This window comes from Xenopus tropicalis, chromosome 7 (assembly GCF_000004195.4).
Source record: "Xenopus tropicalis strain Nigerian chromosome 7, UCB_Xtro_10.0, whole genome shotgun sequence".
In the NCBI taxonomy this organism is placed as follows: Eukaryota; Metazoa; Chordata; class Amphibia; order Anura; family Pipidae; genus Xenopus; species Xenopus tropicalis.
This window is the reverse complement of record NC_030683.2, coordinates 70,654,416-70,678,109: the sequence shown is the minus strand read 5'-3', so window position 1 is coordinate 70,678,109 and position 23,694 is coordinate 70,654,416. Positions and strand designations below refer to the sequence as shown.

The 23,694-nt window shown below is 36.6% G+C and overlaps 1 protein-coding gene across 2 annotated transcripts in view; it reads left to right on the top strand.

The window, feature by feature from the left end:
- Nucleotides 1–23,694, top strand: part of kirrel3 (kirre like nephrin family adhesion molecule 3) — a 731,102-nt gene that overhangs the window by 671,686 nt on the left and 35,722 nt on the right. For both annotated transcript variants that reach the window (XM_031905877.1, XM_031905876.1), the window contains exons 11-12: nt 672–772; nt 7,065–7,263. In XM_031905877.1, coding sequence (XP_031761737.1) covers nt 672–772; nt 7,065–7,263 — 300 coding nt within the window. The remainder of the gene's footprint in view (nt 1–671; nt 773–7,064; nt 7,264–23,694) is intronic.

The window sequence follows — 23,694 nt, the reverse complement described above, 5'->3', positions numbered from 1 at the left end:
GAGTAGACAGACAGTTGTGCCTATTCTGGATTCCCCAGAATCTCTTCTTTCTAAAAATGTAAAATTTTCTGGGATAAACTTTCTGTTAGCGGAATTTTTGGCCTTAAAATCTAAAGTATGCAGCTTTCTGGAGCAGTGCTTTGGAAATTTGGTAGGTTACTGCTGGGAGTTTGTGACCTATACAAGTGAGAAATCTCCATAAAACTATATATATTTGGTATTGGCACGTTCAGGAGACATGGGACTTTCCAAATCAGGTGTATTTTCATGCATAAAATAATTTTTGTTTCTGGTATGTGTGTTTATATTATGGAAAATATAATTTTTTTTCATTTTTTAGACATTTAGAAGCCTATATCTTGTTACAAAATTGGAATTACACAAAAATTCTACCATATTTTAAAAGCTTAGGTTGACCTGAAAAAAACAATATATTGTTTTCCTGGGTAAACTAAAAGTCCCCCCAAGGAAAGGCCCCTAAAGTGAAACAGTGCAAAATGTTCAAAAACTGTCTGGCAGTAGAAGTTCCGCTTTGTTCAAAATGGCTGGCAGTGAAAGGGTTAATAATAACTGCATCAGTATTGTGCCCCATTTATTTTTTTGCATAAAAAGTACAGGTTATATTTTTAGCAAATTTTACAGGTTTACTTAGCATACCATTTTTATTGCAGGTCCTCCAATCATCTCCAGCACACAGACTCAACATGCACTGCATGGGGAAAAAGGGCAGATCAAGTGTTTTATCCGCAGCACTCCACCTCCAGACCGAATAGTAAGTCAACTGCATAGAAAAAAAAGGCAATACATTTTTTAGTTCTAGAGTACTGTTGTATCATCTTGAGTTCTTTTTATTGTACCTGCTTCTTCTCAGCTCAAAACAAAAATGCACCTTCTACTGGTGTAGTTCCATTCGTGAATTAGGCTGTTCCTATGAGGAGGCAGGGAAGATATATGCAATAACTGGAAAAAAAATGTATCCTGTTATGGTTATTAATTGTACCCCCGTGTTTTTATGTAGACTTTTGTACAAGCATATATATTAAAATTCAAGGACTCATACAGCAACATATTGATGTAACATTTGATCTGATTATTTTCAATAAACTGTTATGGTTTCCATACTTCAAGTTGAATAAGAATAAGTAAACCTTTTATTTTAAAATCCACTAAAATTACTCTAAGCAGCATCCAGGATAACATGCCTTTCTCCCTACATGCATATTTTGTTTTATTCTCTATTACAAGCAGCTGAAAAGTAGTTTTTTACCTATTTCCTTGTCTAGTGTTACGCTCTGCCCCCTTTTTCTGATCACCCTTTTTCTCTCCAACTATTAAAGGAACAGTAACACCAAAAAATGAAAGAGCTTTAAAGTAATAAAAATATAATGCACTGTTGCCCTGCACTGGTAAAACTGGTGTGTTTGCTACAGTAACACTATTTTAATTTATATAATAAGCTGCTGTGTAGCCACGGGGGCAGCCATTCAAGCTGGAAAAAAGGAGAAAAGGCACAGGTTACATAGCAGATAACAGATAAGTTCTGTAGAATACAATAGTGTTTTATCTGTTATCTGCTATGTGCCTGTGCCTTTTCTCCTTTGAATGGCTGCCCCCATGGCTACATAGCAGCTTATTTATATAAATTATAGTAGACTTTCTGAATTAAACACACAACTTTTACCAGTGCAGGGCAGCAGCACATTACATTTTAGTTACTTTTATACACTTTCATTTTTTGGTGTTACTGTTCCTTTAAGACCTCAACGAGGTGCCTACTGGGCATGCTCACTGCCTCTGCTCCAATTAAAATAAATCAGGCATGCAAAGTAGGCACCTCTTTGAGGTCATCATAGTCAGAGAGAGGAGTGCTCAGAAAGCAAAAGAGTTGGGGCTTCATCCAAACAGGGAGGTAAAAGATCTGTTCTGCTGCTTGTAAAAGAGAAACAAAATAAAAACAAAACAAATCTACATGCAGAGAGAAAAGTACGTTATTTTTAGAGATTAAAAAAAGGTTCACTGATTCTTTAAGGAGTTTTTCTTTTACAAGGTAAAATGTTATTCATTTAAGTGCAATACTTTCTCCAACTGAAAACGTATATATTTTTAGTTCCATTAAGACCTCTTTTTCCCTTATAAATCATTTTACAGACTTAAATCTATGCCCACAGCATTTGGTAGTAGAAGATTTCCATTTTAGGCAAGAAATTGCATTTTATTAAAAGACAACTGTGCAAAAGTTGTTTTTCAGGTTAAAAATACAGTGACTGCTTAGGCATTTGAAAGTAATGTCCAGGTAATATCTACTGTTGCGGTAAGATAATTGAGCACAATGGACTTTAAACCCTATATTTCTGTTACAGTTGTTTCTTTTTCTACTTCTATTTGCTAAAAGCCAAAAACTGTTCAAAGTTCTTCTCAGACTGAGTTCCTTTAATTCTCCTGGGTTATCCTTGGTGATACATTTTTGTGGAATAAAATAATAGCTCTACTACATGAAGTATAACGTTTTTAAGAAAAGGATTTATATATACAGTATATATATATATATATATATATATATATATATATATATATATATATATATATAGAAAATAATCATCTGTGGCCAGCACACCCTTCAATGTTTCATCAAAAAAATTTTTTATTGCAGATATATTGTTAAAACCAACGTTTCGGTCCTCGTTAGGACCTTTCTCTAACGAGGACCGAAACGTTGGTTTTAACAATATATCTGCAATAAAAAAATTTTTTGATGAAACATTGAAGGGTGTGCTGGCCACAGATGATTATTTTCTATGCATACATAATTTTGGCTAAGCACCCCGCAGAATATTGAGCCTTGGAGTGCGGACACCATTTGGATTGATATATATATATATATATATATATATATCCAAAAAAGACCAGCAACACCGAGTTATGTTCCAAAAACAATCAATTGTGTATTAAAAACGCATGAACAGCCAACGTTACGTTTCGGTCCCCATCGGGACCTTTCTCAAGGCCTTGAGAAAGGTCCCGATGGGGACCGAAACGTAACGTTGGCTGTTCATGCGTTTTTAATACACAATTGATTGTTTTTGGAACATAACTCGGTGTTGCTGGTCTTTTTTGGATATTTAAGTCATTTACCTTGCACCCGAGCTAAGAGCTGAAGCAGAGTGCCACCCTGGGTTCGCTATATATATATATATATATATATATACAGGTATATAGATATATATATATATATATGGGGGTTTGAAAAAAGTCACATCTATAGAACATTTTAGTAAAAGTGCAGAAAAGCTTCAGGCTTTTATAGTTTTGTTTAAAATATAAAAATAAAAACATAAAATGTACACAACTTTTTTTATGTAACCACAATTTTTTTCTTTGAAAAAGTCAGAGTGGTCAAGGTTGCTTTTTTTTGTGGAAAGAATTTTACAAACAAGTGAGAATCACATTGTTCCATTTATTTTCATAAACTGAAGAGAAATAATTAAATAAAGTCACATTTTTTTCTTTAAAGGACAATGAAAGGTTAATATAAATTAAAAGTAAGTCTAAAGGCATTCTTTTAAGTACTTACTGCATATCTAAATTCCCAGATCCCTGCTTGCTTCTCTGAGATATGGTGCTGGCAGCCTACAGCAGTGTGAAGACTACAGTGACATCACTGAAATCTCTCTCCCTTTCCTGTAGGTGCCAGCAGCAGCCTTTCTATTCTCTGAGCATGTGTGTAACTTTATCCTGTCTGCTGTTCTGAGCTACACATGCCCACCAGCCAATCAGAAGCGGATCTGGCAGAGGGGAGGGGGGGAGGGAATGAAACACGTGCAGTATGAAGCAAGGAGGGAAAGAAAGGGAGAATACCTTTTTAGAGATGGCTGCCTGTTCTAGATGTGAAGTAAGTGTGACTGAGTAAATATTTGATTAGGTGAGCCAAAAGTGTGGCGTTTTTACTAAGCAATAGGAGGACTATTGGGCAGTATGCTTTTTAAATTTTGACTTGCATTCTCCTTTAATAAATCCTAGCTAAATGCAGTTTAAGAAAATACTTACAGAAATACTTACAGATCGGGTTTTTTAGCAGTGTTCTCGCATTGAGAAAAAACTTTGTGAAAATAATTGCAAAACTGTGAGTGGGTTCCTAGACTCATATATGCTGGAACTTGACTACTTGCATAAAAGATTACAATATCAATTATCAATTGGTTTTCTCCAGTGATATAGTGTTACCAATTCATTTTCTCCTATTACAATCTACTTTCCAGTGGTATGTGGGATCAGAAGTTGATCTTTGAACAATTAAATCATATGCTTTATAAAGCAATATCTTTGGCCATCCCCACAAGCAAGTGATTAAGGCAGTGATCCCAACCAGTAGCTTGGGAGCAACATGTTGCTCACCAACCCCTTGGATGTTGCTCCCAGTGCCTCAAACCAGGTAGTTATTTTTGAATTCCTGACTTGGTGGCAAGTTGTGGTTGAATAAAAACAAGATTTACTACCAAATAAAGCCCCCTGTAAGCTGATAGTGTGCATAGAGGCTGCCTAATAGCCAATCTTAGCCCTTATTTGGCACCTCTATGAACCTTCATGATGCTTGTGTTGCTCTCCAAGTCTGTTTACATTTGACTAGCTCACGGATGAAAAAGTTTGGGGTCCTCTGGGTTAAGGGAAAAGATGAAAGTTCAAAAATACTTTGAATACATTTATTTTATATCTAAATATTTATCATTAAGGAAAACAGCCATTCCCCTCCAAGATACATCCATATACAGGACTAATTACATCTTCCAAAACGTATTTTCCTAAAACCCTTTGGTTTGAACTGGCTGAAATCAAGGGGAAGCATGTCATATTATAGGAGACATTTTTTGAAATGCAAGTACTACAACAGGCAACTTGAAAAAGCTATATGGATGTTGGTTCAAAATGGTTTAAGTTTGAAACTCAGTTTTTAGTGTCAAGTATTTTTCTAGTGTATATTCAATTCATATGTTCAAAAAATGTTAAGACTACGAAATCAACGAATAATTCATAATTGTAATGAATGCATTTAGCAGTGATATAGTGACTGCAAATGCCGGAAGTGTTACTTCTTTCCAGATGATGTCATAATCACGGCCTAACTGAAAATTGAAAACATTGTAGATATTTATTAATTTCCTATGCAGAACTGCTGGGAAACATATTCATATATTAAAATATTGCTACATTCTTTTGCTGAGACATTTTTTATAATGACTTGTAACTTGTTCAGTATCTAAAAATAAAACCAGGCCCTCTTTGATCTGATTTCTATCAATATAAAACCCTGAGGGCTGTCAGCTGAGTGGGAGAGAAGAGAACTCATATGGCATTGCTATTTTTACTTTATCTTCCTACACATACAAACAAATAGGCAGCAGTCTCTGGCCTAATTCATTTTCTGAAACGTTTAACTGTGCAATAAACATAGCACAGAGAATCACAAATGAATGATGTACGTTATGGAAGAACAAAGTAATAAAAATAGAACTCATTTATTTGTGCTTTTTGTCGGAAAAAATAAAGTTTTTTCAAGTTAATAACTGGCTCTCTCTTTAGACAAGCGTGAATAGTTATCTTGTGGTAGTATTGTGCCTTAAACTCTAGGTTTAGAGATTTGTTGAAAAAAATTTAAAGAAAACAATGGACATATGCTTTAGTATGTGTATTATAAAAGAGAAAACAGGCAGGGATGCAGTATGGTATGATGTGATACAACTTCATATAGGAATGAAGCGTGACAAAACCAACCTCATTTAATTAACAAATGACTCAGTAGAGATAGGAATCTTATGCATTTCTTGGTCTACAGGTCCAGAGTTGCGCATTTTTTAACTTGTTACAAATGTGAAAGTTTGATCAGCTGTGGTTTGATGGTGCAGCATATTCTCCCAAACCCTATAGATATATGGAGCATTCATTTATTCCAAAAGAATACACAGTTGCACAGATGGCATTAATGTAAATATGGTCTAACTGCACATGTACTTGCATTTTTTCTTCATGCAGCTAAAGTTGCTTTACTTTACTGAAGAGATAATTCCAACTTATCAAAAACATTTCACTATTAACTACACCACCAATGAAAATTATAAGCTATACAACATCCTTAGCATAGCTATAAGGTGCATGAAACATACCCTAATGTTTCTACATCATCCTGCCAATTGCCACTCCTCTTTATTTTATTTCTGTGTGCTGTAACATACAGTAGTTTTTTCCACTATGAATAGGCTGCAAATGGTCCCTAAAAACTTCATTATTGTCCCAGGATGATCAAGGGATCATGTGTACATTATATCATTGTATAAATTACTTAAATAACACCCAGCATTGTTCTAACCAAGGGGTAACAGGGACTACCTATTATTAAAAAAATATAGCAAATTGTCCTGGTGGAATAGGAAAAGTATATTTTCTGGGAAACATAATAGTAAAGCTAGATACACAGCTAAAGAAAATTAAATTTACATATTAATCTGGTTATATAGATTGTTAGCATGCAATGGAAATATATTTATTATAGTTATATTTTAAACCACTGGGTTAAATCCAAGGTCAGTTCTGAGTTTTTAAGTATATTTTAGAAGAAATGTACTTTTCTCTGTTAACCAAATTTTTAAAATGGAAGGTTGAAAGAGAATAATGAAACCTTTCAATAATTTCTTTTTCTTCCATGATTCCGTAAGTAGAAATGCAATTTCAGTTCACATTATTGAATTGCTTGGTAACTCAGACACACAGGACAGGTAGTAAAAACCCTGGTGTAATTTTTAAATGGCTTAGATATTTTAAGTCTACATCACATACATTTCTGTATTTAAGAGAAGAAGATAATTTAATTTTTGAGAATGTTGCCAAAATGGCAGAAACTTTGGTTTCTCTTAGTGCTGTGTAACAAACAGCTATCACAAGCTGCTACAAAGTTGGAATGAAAACAGTAAAAAAAAAGGTCAAACCAAGCAATAAATATACATATATTGTTCTTTTTGGAGATTTGAATCAAAACAAGCAAAAATATATCTTTTGTTTTGTCTGTTTTCCCATAGGCCTGGTCATGGAAAGAGAATGTTCTAGAATCAGGGACATCTGGACGATATACTGTAGAGACAGTTAGCACAGATGAGGGTGTTATCTCAACTTTGACCATCAGCAATATAGTGCGAGCTGACTTTCAAACAATCTACAACTGTACTGCATGGAACAGCTTTGGATCTGACACAGAAATTATTCGTCTTAAAGAGCAAGGTGAGCAATAAATGTAATTTTCAAGACTTGTTAATATTATATAGCAATCTACTTTTGCTTCAATGTTGCTACAAAACATTAACAAAACTGCAGGGTGATATATTTTATCTTCAATTTACATTGCTCTGCTGGTTTCATGGCATCCTTTATCTTTGCTGGACTGGCATTGTGGCCCAGAGACCATATTACTTATTCATAAGTACCATGGGGTTAGGTACCATTTTGCAAATTGCACTATGGGAAAATTGAGATTACTCTAATTTCTTCCCCTAAGCTATGGGTCTAAGGACTCCAAAGTCTGACCAAAAGGGCATATTTAGGAATAATGAACCTATATAACAAAGGCAGATAAGTTAAAAACCACAAAAGTGTGTGTCAGAATTCCTCCTTCACAAACATATAGCTATGTGGTCATTCATTAAAAAACAACCAGAAATGTCTGATATAGACAGAACTGTTGGTCCTTAGGGCAGAAATTATTCTCTGAGGAGCCAGGTATGAGTAGTACTTGTACAGACAAAATTAATCACAACGCCATAATACATAAATTCACAAAATATTGATACCAGACCAAAATCAAAACTATTTAGATGGATTTATGTGTACTGCTCTGCTCTGGTTCACTACACACCTTTCCTATTTTAAATGCCTTTAGGCAAATTATTATAACTGTTCATATCAGCATAGAATTGATTTGGAAAGCTGAAATTAGCACACTTCACAGGGAGAAAACTGTTCACATTTTTTTTAATCAAATGGCCAACCACTTCACTAACTTTAATAGGAAAGGAACCCTTTGTCCAGACTTGAGTTTTTAAAATATGCAGTATAAATGAAAAAATGAACCCTTCTGTGGCTAGCATCTTAATTTTGCAATATACAGTGTATATATATATATATATATATATATATATATATATATATATATATATATATAAAAGTCCACACGACAGCACCACACTCCAAAAAAAGGTCCCAAAAGGGACCGAAACGTCGGTTGTACATGCAATTATAATACACAAGAGATTTTTTCAAACACAAAGACCCTTGGTGCTGGCTGTTTTATTTTGATTTATATATATATATATATATAAGTCAAAAAGAGGCCGCACTCACAGGTCTTAGTGAAAAACAAAGAAAATTATTTATTGTGTCAGACTAACGTTTCGGCTGTGTCCACAGCCTTTCTCAAAGTGAACAAACATTACAGCAAACCTACTCATAAACCCAAAATGGCGCCAAAATTCTACTGATGACGTCATGTACTGTGTAATTAGTGATTGCCCACCCACCAAGTGCAAAACAAACATTAGAAATTACTTATAAATAAAATAAAATCATCAAAAGGGAAATAAATAGAGTAAAAGATCATTATACAGATTTAGTGCACAGAATAAGCAAAAGAATAGAAAAGTCAGAGATAGCCACCTGTCATAGCTGAACTGCAACTCCCACTCCTTCACCATAAAGTAGCTTTAAGCGATCCATATAGGTACACATCGTAAGACTCAATTAGTGTCAGAAAAGGGAATTATAAGTAGGTCCCCACTGGGACTGGATTGTGTAGCTATCTGTATGTTATAATATACAGCGCCGGTTCCTTAGTTGCCATAGTCAGGTCGCCAGAGTTCCTTTTAAGTGTACGGGTTACCATGGTAACCTAAGCGCTATAGCGCTTTGTGCTAGTCACTGCCCTCCAAATTCACGGTAGAGAGGAGAAGGGGAAGCGGTATATTTCCAGCTGAGGGAAAGGGTGCTTTGAATTGGGACACATTAGGTGGAGACATAGGGGCACATTTACTAACCCACGAACGGGCCGAATGCGTCCGATTGCGTTTTTTTCGTAATGATCGGTAATTTTGCGATTTTTTTCGGCATCTTTACGATTTTTGCGTAAAAACGCGAGTTTTTCGGCGTCTTTACGATTTTTGCGTAAAAAAGCGAGTTTTTCGTAGCCATTACGAAAGTTGCGCAAAGTCGCGATTTTTTCGTAGCGTTAAAACTTGCGCGAAACGTCGCGCCTTTTAAGTTTTAACGCTATGAAAAAGGCGCGACTTTGCGTGCAAGTGTTAACGCTACGAAAAAATCGCGACTTTTCGCAACTTTCGTAATGGCTACGAAAAACTCGCGTTTTTACGCAAAAATCGTAAAGACGCCGAAAAACTCGCAAAAAATACGAAAAAGTCGCAAAATGTTCGTTTCCAATCGGAATTTTTCCAATTCGGATTCGAAATCGTGTCTTAGTAAATCAGCCCCATAGTGTGACGCAAAACAACATAAGGGTCCTGCTATGTACTTTCCAGGATTTATTAAGGCGATTACCTGCTTCGTGTATGCTGCTATGATAAATGACAGCCTGCACGATATGCGGGTGGTCATTTTCTGCTCCATGTATGTGGCTATGATTAGTGGCAGCTTGTATTTGTTCACTTTGAGAAAGGCTGTGGACACAGCCGAAACATTAGTCTGACACAATAAATAATTTTCTTTGTTTTTCACTAAGACCTGTGAGTGCGGCATCTTTTTGACTTTTGTACTATTTGATGTTATATACTGCACCCAGGCACCTGTGACCTTATTGAGACGTGAGTGACTGCTTTTCCTTTTTCTTATATATATATATATATATATATATATATATATAAGTAGAAAATGAAGAAGCCGCTCTCACAGGTCTTATGTGCAAACTTAAAATGTCTTTTATTACGTGGTGAACTGACGTTTCGGCTGAACCTCAGCCTTTCTCAACTTTGAGAAAGGCTGAGGTTCAGCCGAAACGTCAGTTCACCACATAATAAAAGACATTTTAAGTTTGCACATAAGACCTGTGAGAGCGGCTTCTTCATTTTCTACTTTTGTTTCCTGTTTTGAATGCTGCACCCAGGCAATTTTTTCCTTAAAACGTGAGTGCCAGTTGTCTCCATTTGTTGTTTTATATATATATATATATATATATATATATATATATATATATATATATATATATATAGATACAGTCCAAGTAGATTACATCAACTGACATTCCAGCATCCATAGCTTTTTGGCATGCTTTATTTGCTTCCTTGTACCTGATGAAAGTTTCTGCTGTCCCAGCTAACTTGAATGCTTTAAAAGCACGTTTTTTCTTACCAACCTCGACACTAACACTTTTATTCAGCTATAAAGGTTTTGCTTTGCGATGCCTCTCCTTACTTACAAGGGGGAAATACTGTTGTGTATACCTCCAAAGCAATGTTTTAAAGATGTTCCATTTTCCTTCTGTGTCTAACCCTATGAAAAGCCTTTCCCAGTTGACACATTGCAGAGATGCCCTTAAAGTGGCAAAGTCTGCACGTCTAAAATCAAGCGTTTTAGTTAATCCCTTATAGAGCTGTCTCTGCAGCATTATCTCAAAGGAAACCATGTTGTGATCACTGTTCCCCAAATGCTCATCCACACAAATGTTAGATATGAGTTCAGTGTTATTAGATATTACTAGCTCCAAAATAGAGTCATTCCTAGTAGGTTCTTGAACCGCCTGAAATAAAAAGTTGTCATTTAGCATATTTACAAACCTACTAGCTTTTTCTGACTTAGCCACCCCATTACTCCAGTCAATGTCCGGATAATTAAAGTCTCCCATAATAACTTTGAAGTTTCCATTTAAACGTTAACTTAAAGCTCATCTATATGGGGTGGATTATAACATACACCAATGATACACCAATGATCATTATCTTTGTGACCTTCAGCCCTACTGAAATTTCTACCCAAAAAGATTCAATGTTTTCATTGGTAATGTCTTTATTACATGGCTTTAAATCTGACTTTACATAAAGACAAACCCCTCCACCCTTTTTAATCTCTCTGTCCCTCCTAAAAAGTGTGTAACCATATAAATTCACATCCAGTCACATTTTTCATCCCACCAGGTCTCAGTGATACCAATTAAATCATAATTTTCAATAACTGCAATAGCCTGCAGCTCCCCTAATTTACCCGACATGCTTCGCGCTTTAGCCAGCATGCAGCGGAGATTACTACCTCTCCCTCTGATGTTTACATTAGCTAACGGAGAGTTAGAGCTAAGGCGAATATTAGTCTCCCCCACAACCCTTTGCTAATCCCACTGCCCCATCTACACTAGATTTCCCATAAAACTCTAGCTCACCACCCCCCCCCCCTTGTCTAGTTTAAACACTCCTCCAGCCTCTTAACCATTCTCTCCCCTAGCACAGCAGACCCCCTTCCATTGAGGTGCAATCCGTCACGGCTGTATAGATTGTACCCCAAAGAAAAGTCAGCCAAGTGCTCTAGGAACCCAAACCCTTCCTTCCTACACCAAGACTTTAGCCACGCATTTATCTCCCTAAGCTCCCGCTGTCTCCCTAAACTTGCACGTGGCACCGGCAAAACTTTAGAAATAATTACAATGGAGGACCTTTCCTTAATCTTAGAGCCTAGATCCCTGAACTCTTTAAGGTCCTCCTCCTACCATTCATTTTGTCATTAATACTGCCAGGTCATGCCCAGCCCCTCCCAATAATTTGTCAACCCGATCAACCACATGCCGAACCCTGGCACCAGGAAGACAGCAAACCGTTTGGTTTAAGCTATCCCCTCAACAGATTACCCTGTCCACTTTCCTAATGATCACATCCCCTATAACCACCATCTGTTAGGCCTAGCTCTGCTCTCCTCCCCACCACTACTAGAGAAAAAAAATAATGTCTCTCTGCCCAGCACTGGGTGGACAAGTTTCTTTCCACTTTAAACTAATAATACTGTTTCCAGCATGTCTAAAGTTACAGAATGAATTATGTAAAAAACATGAACAAAATATACAGTATAACTATATAAATATGTAGTAAATTCCAAACTGCACAATTAATGTAATTTGCTATATTTAAAAGACAAAATATTAGAATGTATTTTTTTTTGTTTTACAAACTGTATTTGGGCCAAATGGGGCCTCATAGGAAAAAAAAAGACAGAGATAACCATTTTTGTTGCATGTGAGCATTGTGTGCATGATTAGGGAAGTCCAGAGATTGCCTCCTCCTTTTACCCTATTCTACACTTTCCATGGCTGCAATCCTCCCCCAGACAATTACATTTCCCTTTTTCATAATTAAACACACCACATAATAGTAATGGATAGTAATGGCCACAATTTTATTGACAGAAAGAATGATCCAGAACCATTAAACAACTGTACATTTTAAGCTAGGTTTCCAGAATAACAGATAATAAAATACAACCTAATATACAATATGTGTTATAACCCTATCTAACCCAAGCCTAATTTCACTGGGCAAGTGGTCCTTGAATGCTCAGTCCTGTACACTGAATTTTTTTCCATAGCCTTGTATCTTATTTGTCTTTTATGACCCATCAGATGCAATACACCAACAGAATGTTGTTCACCCTGTTGCCATTATGAGACCCAATGCCTTCACTGACCTCAGCCCAAGAGCTCAAGTCGCCTGTTATCTCCCCTAACTCCTGTTAAAGGGGTGGTTCACCTTTAAGTTAACGTCATTGAATAACCTATTCATAGCAACTTTTCAATTGGTCTTCATTATCTAGTATTAATAGTTTTCAAATTATTTGCCTTCCTCCCTCATATCTTTCCAGAATTCAAATGGGGAAACTGACCCTGGTAGCCAAAAAACTATTTCTCTTTGAGGCTACAATTTAATTGTTATGGACACTTTTTATTCCTTATCTTTCTATTCAGCCCCTCTCCTATTCATATTCATGTTTCTCATTCAAACCACTGCCTGGTTGCTAAGGTAAACCAGGTCCTAGCAACCAGATAGCTGCTGCATTTCAAACTGGAGTGCTGCTGAACAAAAAGCTAAATAACTGAAAAACCACAAATAATGAAATATAAAAACCAGTTTCAGATTGTCTTAGAATATCATTGTCTACAATAAATTAAAAGTTAATTTTAAGGTGAACAACCCCTTTAACCATAACCAGGAACTTTCATTTGAAGCAGCGTAGGTGGGGTTTTCACGGTGAGGGTAGTGAGGTTGGGGAATGCCCTTCCTAGTGATGTTGTGATGGCAGATTCTGTTTATGCCTTTAAGAGGGACCTGGATGAGTTCTTGAACAAGCATAGTATCCAAGGCTATTGTGATATTAAAATCTACAGTTAGTATTGATGTATGGTATATATGGTTTATGTATGTGAGTGTATAGATAGGTCAGTATAAGTTTGTGTGTGCTGGGTTCACTTTTTTAACCCTCTGTAACTATGTAACCCAGCCTGTATGTCAAAAGGGGTGGGTGGCTGTCTTGTATGGTGCTGCTGCTGGACTGCCCAGGTAAGAAAGAGAAAGTCCCCACTGACCACTTCTCTTTAAGTAAACTGCACCCCCTTGTCATCATCTCACAGTGACCCCTTCCTACCTGTGTACTGTCTCCCCTGTCCTCCCATTCATGCCCCCCTGCCCTTAAGGCTTTGTGGGGTTTCTTATCATTATATACCCTAATTAAAAAAAGTACTCCCATTGTCAAAAAATGAAAATAAATAAACAGATGTGGTGTTACACAGCTCCTTGACATGCCTATTGAGGTTAATTTGTTTAATCCTATCAATGATTCTGCATAACTTTATTTAGTGGATCTTTAAAAAGCGTCTGAAAAACAATAATGAACAGGCTTCTTGACTCTAATAAGGCCAAGAGTCTCTTTGTTTCAGAAATGTTCAGAAATATGTTTAACTGTATATTTACTTCACACACGTCCATTATAATTTACATTTTTATCATTAAATGTTTTTTTTCTGTCATATAAATAAAAGTGTACCAAGAGGTTGGATGTTTTAGAAACAAGGCAGTAGCTTGCCTGTATTTTCTGTTTATATAAAATACGTATTTGAACTTAAAGGGATAGGGTATTCAGTTAGAATAGATGCTGAAATAAACCTATAACCTGAAAGTTGTGCAGTGTACTACTTATATTGTTACACCAAAGCGGACTATTTTTCTCATCAGTGAGGAAGCCACTGTGTTGTTTGTAGCTTCAGCAGTGAGTTTGCCCAATAGAAGTACCTCCATTTTCTGTCGATATAACTGACTTCTGATCCAAACTTGGGGAGGCTATAGCACTCAAGAAAAAAAAACAAGGACACATAAGAAGAGGTCATTTATTAAATCCCCCATTAAACCCCCAATGGAAAGGGCTAGAGCAGTGAAAAAATTGCTTCCTTTAGTACTTATTTGAAGAATTATGTCAGGGGATTTAAGTGGAGCCAAGCACCTTCCACCTTGCACTCTAGTTCAAGATCCGGCCCTGCAGGTGTAGCACAGCTATACTTAATATTAGGGTGACCAGATCACTTGAAAATTCATGGACACCTAATAAATACAAGTTGCAATGCAATCAGTGCAGCCCTGCTAGCTGGATTTTTTAGATGTGCCCCTGAATTTTCACGTGACCTAATCACCCTTGTTAATGTGTGCCATTTAGCTGACAGTAAGACCAGGGCCCAGGAGTGGCCTGTGCCTCCCTTAGGCTACCCTCAGTAATTCAGTGCTGCATTCATCAGGGAGGTGCAGCTCCTTGTGTTCCTTTTCGAAGCACAAAGACCTGCATCTATGGGCTTTCAGCACAGGGCAAGGTGCACAGTGTGTTTATACCTGTTTTTTAAAATGTAAACCCTGCTTTTTACTAAGTTTATGACCCCTATAATATTATAAATAAGTTATGGCCGCGCAACCCACACAATCTACAATTCACTGGACTGTTGGTGCAGAATGAGTACTGTATTATCAGTAATTTGAATACTTAAAAGAGCTGTACACATGCAACTGCGGTTGGAGATTACCTCTTTTATTGTGACCACCTGGTGCATCAACATTTTAGGAAGCACAACCCACCCTTCATTAATGTTATGCACAGGTGGTCACAATAAATGCAGCATACAAGTTGCACCTGTGTGGCTTCTTTAAGTATTCATGTCCCTATAATATTCTAAACCATTTATAAAAATGATATTTAATTTGGGATCCTTGAGAAAAAAAAAATCATCTGGGGGTTTCTTATGAGATACACTACAGCTTAGTTCCGGGTTTACTGTGCTTTTCATAAGTTTGTCACTACGGGTGTGTGGCATAACTACAGGGGAAGCAGAACCTGCGGTTGCAGGGGGGCCCAGCAAGGCACTAATTAATTAGCAGTTTAATATATATTGGTAGAATGGGTCAACTTACCAATGTTTTTGACCCCTAAATTAATTGATGTGGGGCCCAATAACATCTTGTTACGAAACTGTAAATATTGATATAAAACGGTAGCAATACACATCTTATACACATCAGGTAAATAAAGTCATAGATTATATTCAAATACATACACAGAAGTTGACATGTTCCTTGGTTATTTTTATTACTTAGAGTAATAATAACCAGAAATTACCCCGGGGAGATTGCAGTCTATAGAGATATACAACTGTAGATAACACACATTCCAGAAAATAATGAAATGAACAAGAATACCATTTGCTATTTTATTTAGTATATATATAGTGAAGGGGTAGCAAATAACAAAATAAGCCTAGAGAGTTATTATTTCCCATTGTAAAACTCTGAAGTTTTGAAATGGTGATTGCAGAACTAAGAAACCTTTAAGGTATTCTAGAAGCAAATACAGTAGTTGCACAGTGGCTCTAGGAATGCAAGATTGAACAGTGCTAGCATAGTAGCTTGATGTCTCCAAATTAGTGAAAGGTTTAGACCCCTTAACTGAAGCACACAGTCACTTAGAAGCCAGCAAGGTAACCATGTGACAGCGGAAGGCCAAAGCTCAACAGGCTTTTGCCAAGAGATTCACTTTATAAGTTATAATAACTGTTGCAAAACCACTTTCCTTTCATTTGTATTATCTGTCTCCAGGAGAATTCCATAAGTTCCCTGTTAATAAAGGGCATACATATTTTGCATTGATGTTTAAATAATTTTCTAATTAAAAGTTTACTAATATCAAAATATTCTGAATAATGTTGGCAGTAAATACTACACTGTGTCGGCAAATTGCCATCTAAATTGGCACTAGAATTACAGAGATTGTGTGCCCTTGACAGTGAAATAAGGAGAACACCAAGTTTCCCAAATGTTACAGGTTTTACCCTTTCATACATCCCAAGGTTTTTTTTTAACATTTAGCAAACTCAACACAAAACAAAGTAGAAAAAGATGAATTGTAAAGAAAATGTTGTTTGCTGGTATCTTACTTGTGCAATACAGCAAAGCCAGAGGGGCAGGTAACATATTACAGCTGCTACCGTTTATCACGGCAACTTCATTACATTGTCTGTAATGCTATTATGGTTGGGTAATGTAGTAGAGGTGCCTTCAAGGTGATCTCCTGTTTGTAGATTGTGCTCCTTGTACTTACATTACACAGCATAATCCTGCACTTTAAGTTTCTTGCTGGGAGATGTGGATTTAAAGGGAATATTTTTAAACAAGGATTACCTTGAATTTTTGTTTAATAAAAATACATTTTAAACAAACTGAAAGTTGCACATAATATTCTTACTTGTTTGTATGTATGAGCTTCAATATTCATTTTATTAACTAAGGCAAATAGGATAACTGTAATAGCAGCACACACTTTCCAGGCACAACTGCATTGAGATGTATTGCTAGTAGATAATTATATTGATTAATGTAAAGGTTTTCTCATTTCAATTACAAAACTTGGGCCTCTCTGTAATAAAACAAGGAGGCATTTCTGTGCAAAATCAATATTTAGTATAAATATTAGCACCTCAATATCCATAACATGTTACTGCTAACACCTCTAACACAGAAACTAGCACAGGATGTCATCTAAGGGGTTCAAAACAATTTTTCTACCCCAAGTTGTTCATCTTATGTATAGCTTTACCCCTTTTTCAGTCACATCACATTGTTTTTTCCAATGGAGTTGCCCATGTGGAAGGACTGTTGTACATATGCCTGCAAATAATTGTTGCTATACTGTATCAATAAAAATTGCTATACTGTATCAAGTAAAGTGTGCATGATGAGTTCCATGACTTTAATGTTGGCATCCACTCTTACATTGTACATTACATTGTAGATTGTCACTGCCCTTTTTAAAAGTGGATATCGCTACTAATGAAGAATTTATCATTTATAATCCTTTAATGATAAAGCACCATGCTGAAATCTATACAACAGGACTGGTTGCTAACTAATCCCTTCATTACTAACCCTTATTAAAAATAGAGTTTGCTATGTTATGCACAATATATTTCATATGCACATTTAAAGGGATGGTTAGGCAATAGCAAACTCTAGCACACTTCTACATTATTTATTAATTTAAAAAGCAGTATGAGCATTTTTTAATGACGTCATGTAGTAACCCTAAATTCCAGTGTCTAAGTTCCAATTTTCAAAAAGCACAGATATGATGCTCACCTGATGCCTTTCGGTGTGGCCAACTTTCTCTGTAAAATCACTTTGCTCAGCGCATATGTCAACATTTAAACATCACAAGGCCCAGAGTGCAATGGAACACAAGGTGGAACACAAATGAGAGAAGAGGCGCCTGCAAAACTCCATACTCCCACAATCCTGCTTGTACACTGAGGGACTTTGCCTGAGGGAACCGGGTGATGTTTAAACCTTGTTATATGCACTGAAAGTGATGTTATAGAGAGAATGGGAAGCTACAAAAGATTCTTTTGATATGCATATAAAAGCTTATTTCTAGGAAGTTGCCACTCACTGGGGAACAGGAAGCTTTAAGGAGTGTAAAGCACAAGCACACAGTTGAGAAAGACACTGGAATTGTTTTTATGTGTGGTTTTATGGTTCACTGTGAACTTACAACATATGGGTGTATATTAATATTAAAGGAGAACGATACCCCTGGGCACTAAAAAGCCTCCTTAACTTTCACTGCCTTGACCCCCCTCACCTCTCCCTTATTGATTAGTTCCTAAGTTTAAACACTGTCCCTATCGCTAACTGCTAGTTAAAACTGCAGAGTAGCACAGCAGCATACCTGGCCAACATCTTCCCTGCAACTGCAGACACTTTGGGTCTCTCCACCGATACGAACCTGCTTGTGCATGTGCAGTTGGAGGTAGCAGGAAATCAGCTTAAACTGCGCATGCACAAGCAGGAGGTGAAACCCAAAGGTGGTGAGACCCGAAGTGTCTTCAGTTGGTAAGAAGATGTTTGCCAGGTACGCTGCTGCACTAGGGTTTAGCGTCAGGGACAGAGTTTAAACTTAGGAACTATGCAATAAGGGAGAGGTGAGTGGGATCAAGGCAGTGAAAGTTAAGGGGGCTTTTAGCATCTGGGGGTATAGTGCTCCTTTAATTTATTACACTAGATGGTTGTTATTCTTATTCCCTTGTTGCTTTTGGCGCTGATGTGTGCTGTATGTTGATACAGGTATAGGACCTGTTATCCAAAATGCTCGGGATTTGGGGTTTTCCAGATAAGCAGTCTTTCCATAATTTGAATCTCCAAACCTTAAATCTGCTAAAAAATCTTGTAAGCATTAATTTCGGATTGTTTTTCGTCCGAAAAGAAAGCATTAATTATAGCCAAGTATAGTTGGCATCAAGTACAAGGTACTGTTTTATTATTACAGAAAAAAAGGGAATTCATTTTAAAAATTAGCATTATTTGTTTATAATAGAGTTTATGGAGATGGCCTCCCTGTTATTCAGAACTTTGTGGATAATGGGTTTCCAGATTTAAAAAAAATCCCATACTTGTACTGAATCCGTGATTACTGGCTAGAGCATGTCTGCATGTTTGTTAAACAACTTCTTCAAGCAAACCCCCATGATTTAACTGGGTAGAGAAATAATGGAAGTTGTATTTTTGCAAAATATTTTGTAGCACACCATGATTCTGCTGATAATTGAGAATTTATTTTACACATATATCATATAAGCATTATGAAAGGATATTGTCTATGTAGAAAATGCTTCACTACATTAGGGACAATGTCTGTTTGCTTTCTGTAAGGTTCCCTTTTAATTAGAAGACTTTTAACAGCACATGATTAGTGATAAAGAGAAATAAATATGAAAACATATTAAATACCTTAGAACATAATTATTGTGATAGGGTTTGTAGAATTTCAGCTTCCCTTACACAGATCAGTAATGTATGTTGCAAGGTAAAATGCAAGAGTAGTTTCTGGTTGTCCTTACAGATTACAAAACCTTGCTATTGGAATGGGAAAAGTAGCGAGAAACCACATCCAGGTATGGATTTGAAACTATTCCAGAAGGATATGGGTTGCATCTGAAACATTTTGGCTTACCAACCTAATAATTTGCTGAAGATATAGAAACCTGAGATAGTTATAGATTCTTTTCTCAGGCAAGATCAACTTTCAGTTATAAGCCCAATTTAGGATTTGATACTAGCCAAAGGATGCACCCTGCAACTGAACAAAACTACAGAATGTTAAAGGGTGTTGAATGTATGTTAGACAGGACAAAATGTGACCATGGGACAGGATGGGAAATGTGACTGAGAGAGCTGAAGGGATATTGTAGACCAGTTATTTAGAGGCTTAGAAAACAAGTAATACTTTTTTCTGGCAACTGGGTCACCTATGTTTTTGACATGCTTCTTTCACTTAGTAAAATCAAGCAAGCATTTGACCATTTTCCTAATAATTTGGCCAGAGTTTGTGGTTGAGGTTAACTCCCTGTATAGAAAAAGATGCCAAATGTTATATAATTATCTATAGGAAAATGAAATTAGAATATTTTCTAGTTTTATCTTTGATTATATTTCTATTTAAGGAAAGAAATGAGTTCCAGTCTAAAATAGTTATAGGATTTTGGTTGTTTAAACAGGGAACTATTGCAGAAATGAAAATTTAACATGAGCTTCTTCTGTACATGAGTTACATCAACTTACTCTCAATTTTGTAATCTGTCTCTCTTTGTAAAGGAGTCATATTTTTGTAAGGAGTCATATTTTTATTGACATTTTAGTGAAGTACATTAATGTGTGCTCCCCTTATGCAGACAATGTATTAGAGCTAACTGTTTCAAAATGATTAACTCTGACACAAAGCTGCATAAGGAAAGACAAATTGCTGAGAAGGGATAATAAATTAAGAACCGGTAGAGATATTTTAATTGATTATATGTGGAAATATTTATTTTTCCATTAGATAAAGCTTTATATTACATTTTTATTTTTGTGATACTTCCCAGTAAACATTTATAACTGTTTTATTTTTTTTTTGCTATATAAACACTCTCATAACTTATGTTGGGCTATGTAACATAAGAAATGTAAATAGTATTATATATATATATATATATATATATATATATAAAATGTTACAAAAATGGACACTGTTAAAGTGCAAAAAGTATATTATAAAAAAATAAGACATCCTAGATCTGAATGAATGAAATATTCTTATTAAATACTTCATTCTTTACATAGTTGAATGTGCTGACAAAATCACACAAAATCACACAAAAATTATCAATGGAAATCAAATTTATCAACCCATGGATATCTGGATTTGAGTCACACTCAAAATTAAAATGGAAAAAAACACTACAGGCTGTAACTTTAATGTAATGTCCTTAAAACAAGTCAGAATGAGGCTCAGTAGTTTGTGTGGCCCGTGCCTGTATGACCTCCCTACAACACCTGGGCATGCTCCTGATGAGGTGGAGGATGGTCTCCTGAGGGATCTCCTCCCAGACCTGGACTAAAGCATCCACCAACTCCTGGACAGTCTGTGGTGCAACGTGGCATTGGTGGATGGAGCGAGACATGAAGTCTCAGATGTGCTCAATTGGATTCAGGTCAGGGGAACGGGCGGGCCAGTCCATAGCATCGATGCCTTCGTCTTGCAGGAACTGCTGACACACTCAAGCCATATGAGGTCTAGCATTGTCTTGCTTTAGAAGGAACCCAGGACCAACCGCACCAGCATATGGTCTCACAAGGGATCTGAGGATCTCATCTCGGTACCTAATGGCAGTCAGGCTACCTCTGGCGAGCACATGGAGGGCTGTGCGGCCCTCCCAAAGAAATGCCACCCCACACCATTTCATGACCCACTGCCAAACCGGTCATGCTGGAGGATGTTGCAGGCAGCAGAACTTTCAGTGGCGAATTTGCCAATCTTCGTGTTCTCTGGCAAATGCAAAATGTCCTGCACGGTGTTGGGCTGTAAGCGCAATCCCCACCTGTGGACGTCGGGCCCTCATACCACCCTGAAATCGACATTTCAGTCCCAACACCTGGACCTTTCTCAAGATCCAGGTCCAGGTGTTGGGACCTAAACGTCGATTCCACACAAATAAATGATCAGTTTTTTTTTTATCTCCACACTCGGCACCCAGGCAGCTGAAAAGTTTTGGCAAGTGCCTATTATAAAGAGGGTTATATACCTCCCATCCAAGATATATCCCATCAAACTTGTACAATACATATATATATGGAAGGGATATATCTTGGATAACCCTGTTTTTTAGGTTCTGACCCCTTTAGGAACCACCCCTTTAAGAGAGTCAAGGGTTACCTAGCAGGAGGGTGTGGGCTGGACAGCCATGGGGGTGTTTAAGGAAGAGCTAAGTGTAGATGTAGGAGCTGCACGTGTGAGCTGCTTGGGATTCAACTGCTGATTTTCCTGAAACAAACCGGTGTTTGTTTGGACTGCACTTATCAGCTAAAGTTAGCCAAATGTATTTGTTGGAACTACATGTGGGACACTTTGTTGCTAAATTAAGCCACCTCTGTTCTGTTAGAGATTTGCTTGCCAAATACAAGCTGTTTTGTGTTGTCCTTTTTGCTGCTGCTGAAAAGACTTTTACGTTGAAAAATAAATGGACCTGCATTTGTGCTGCAAACTCCGCTATTTTCCCCCCAGATTTCACACTATATATATATATATATGCAGCAGCGCACACCATAAGTCTGAGATGATGCCTGGGTGCTCGTGCGGTAATTGTAAATGTATTTCATACGAGCGACGGCACTCACAGGAACTTTATACACATGTCCAAAATTAAAGAATGAAAAGTCCCAGTATGGCACTGAAACGTTGGATCTAATAAACCTAAAGTTTCTTCTTTAATTTGGGACATGTGTATAAAGTTCCTGTGAGTGCCGTCACTCGTATGAAATATATATATATATATAGCCATACTTGCTGTATTCTGTATTTTAAAACAATTACATATAAAATGTAAATATAATTTCTGTAGCACTGTTTAAATAGCCTTTACCTGGCTTCACATCTCCCAAATATAATGCAGCCTGGTTACATTCATTATGTCACTTAAGAGCAATGCAGGGTAACACCATAGCATAGTTTGTAAATTAATAACCTCATTAGCAGATCTCCATGACAGATTTAATCTATGTATGCTTTGCACCCAGTAGTTTCTATTTATTATTTACTCTGGATAGGACGCAAAGATCAGCAAATGAGGTTAGTGTATTAATTTGGCTGATTCATTTCTTTTATTTTAACATGGTGCAAAAAGGGTGAAGAAACAAAACAAAAGATTTTCTGTACTATGGTGTAGTACTCTGTCAGGGAAAGGGTTAACTGATGTTAGACTGTTGGAGAGTCTCCAAGCCAGCTCAGATATTATTAAATGCTAGGGCAGGCAGGTGGAGAGTTCTCATTAAAATCTGATTTATAGATGCTTCTGTCATGTAGATTGAATCGGAACTAAATGAACTGTTTGCAATTAGCCTTGGGCACCTTCCAACCCAAGCACAAACAGGGGCCTTGTCGGTCAGATGTCGTCAAAAAAATGATATGTGATTTAATCCAGATGGGTTTAATCTAGTCTTTGGTCTCACCTATATTGTGAACACTGAAGTGTTTATGTTACAAAAATTGCTTTCCCTTTTTTGCATATATACAGATAAGATATTGTACAGTACCTCCCTTTTGATAAACACTTTGACTAGTCTCTTCAATATACTTTCTTAAGTACTTTGTCACAGTAGTAACTAATACATTTCCCTGTGTAAACTCACTTCCAGTCTTGAAGGAACATATGACATTGAGGAATGTAACGTTTGGTAATTACCTACTGTTTGTTGTTGGAATTATATTTAACTCTTACAGGTTCTGTGGAAATATATTTAAAAAAAATAATTCGTCAGTGATTCCTGAAACTTTGGAAAGATTTGTCTTAACTTACCCATGGTAAGTTATAAAAGAGGAATAATGTTTAAACTGTTAGTCCAAGGAAAATAATTACATATATTTAATTTATTGCAAAATGAAGTGGTTATCACATTTCATTGCATTTGATTCAGTTTGCTGCTAGAGAGAGAGGGAATTCACTCAAATGGTGCAATTGGTAATATATTTTTCCAAGTGAAAAGAACGTAAATTTAAACACTTCACAACATAAACCTCTATTGTAATTATTGTCTTATGAATACACGTCAAACACAGAAG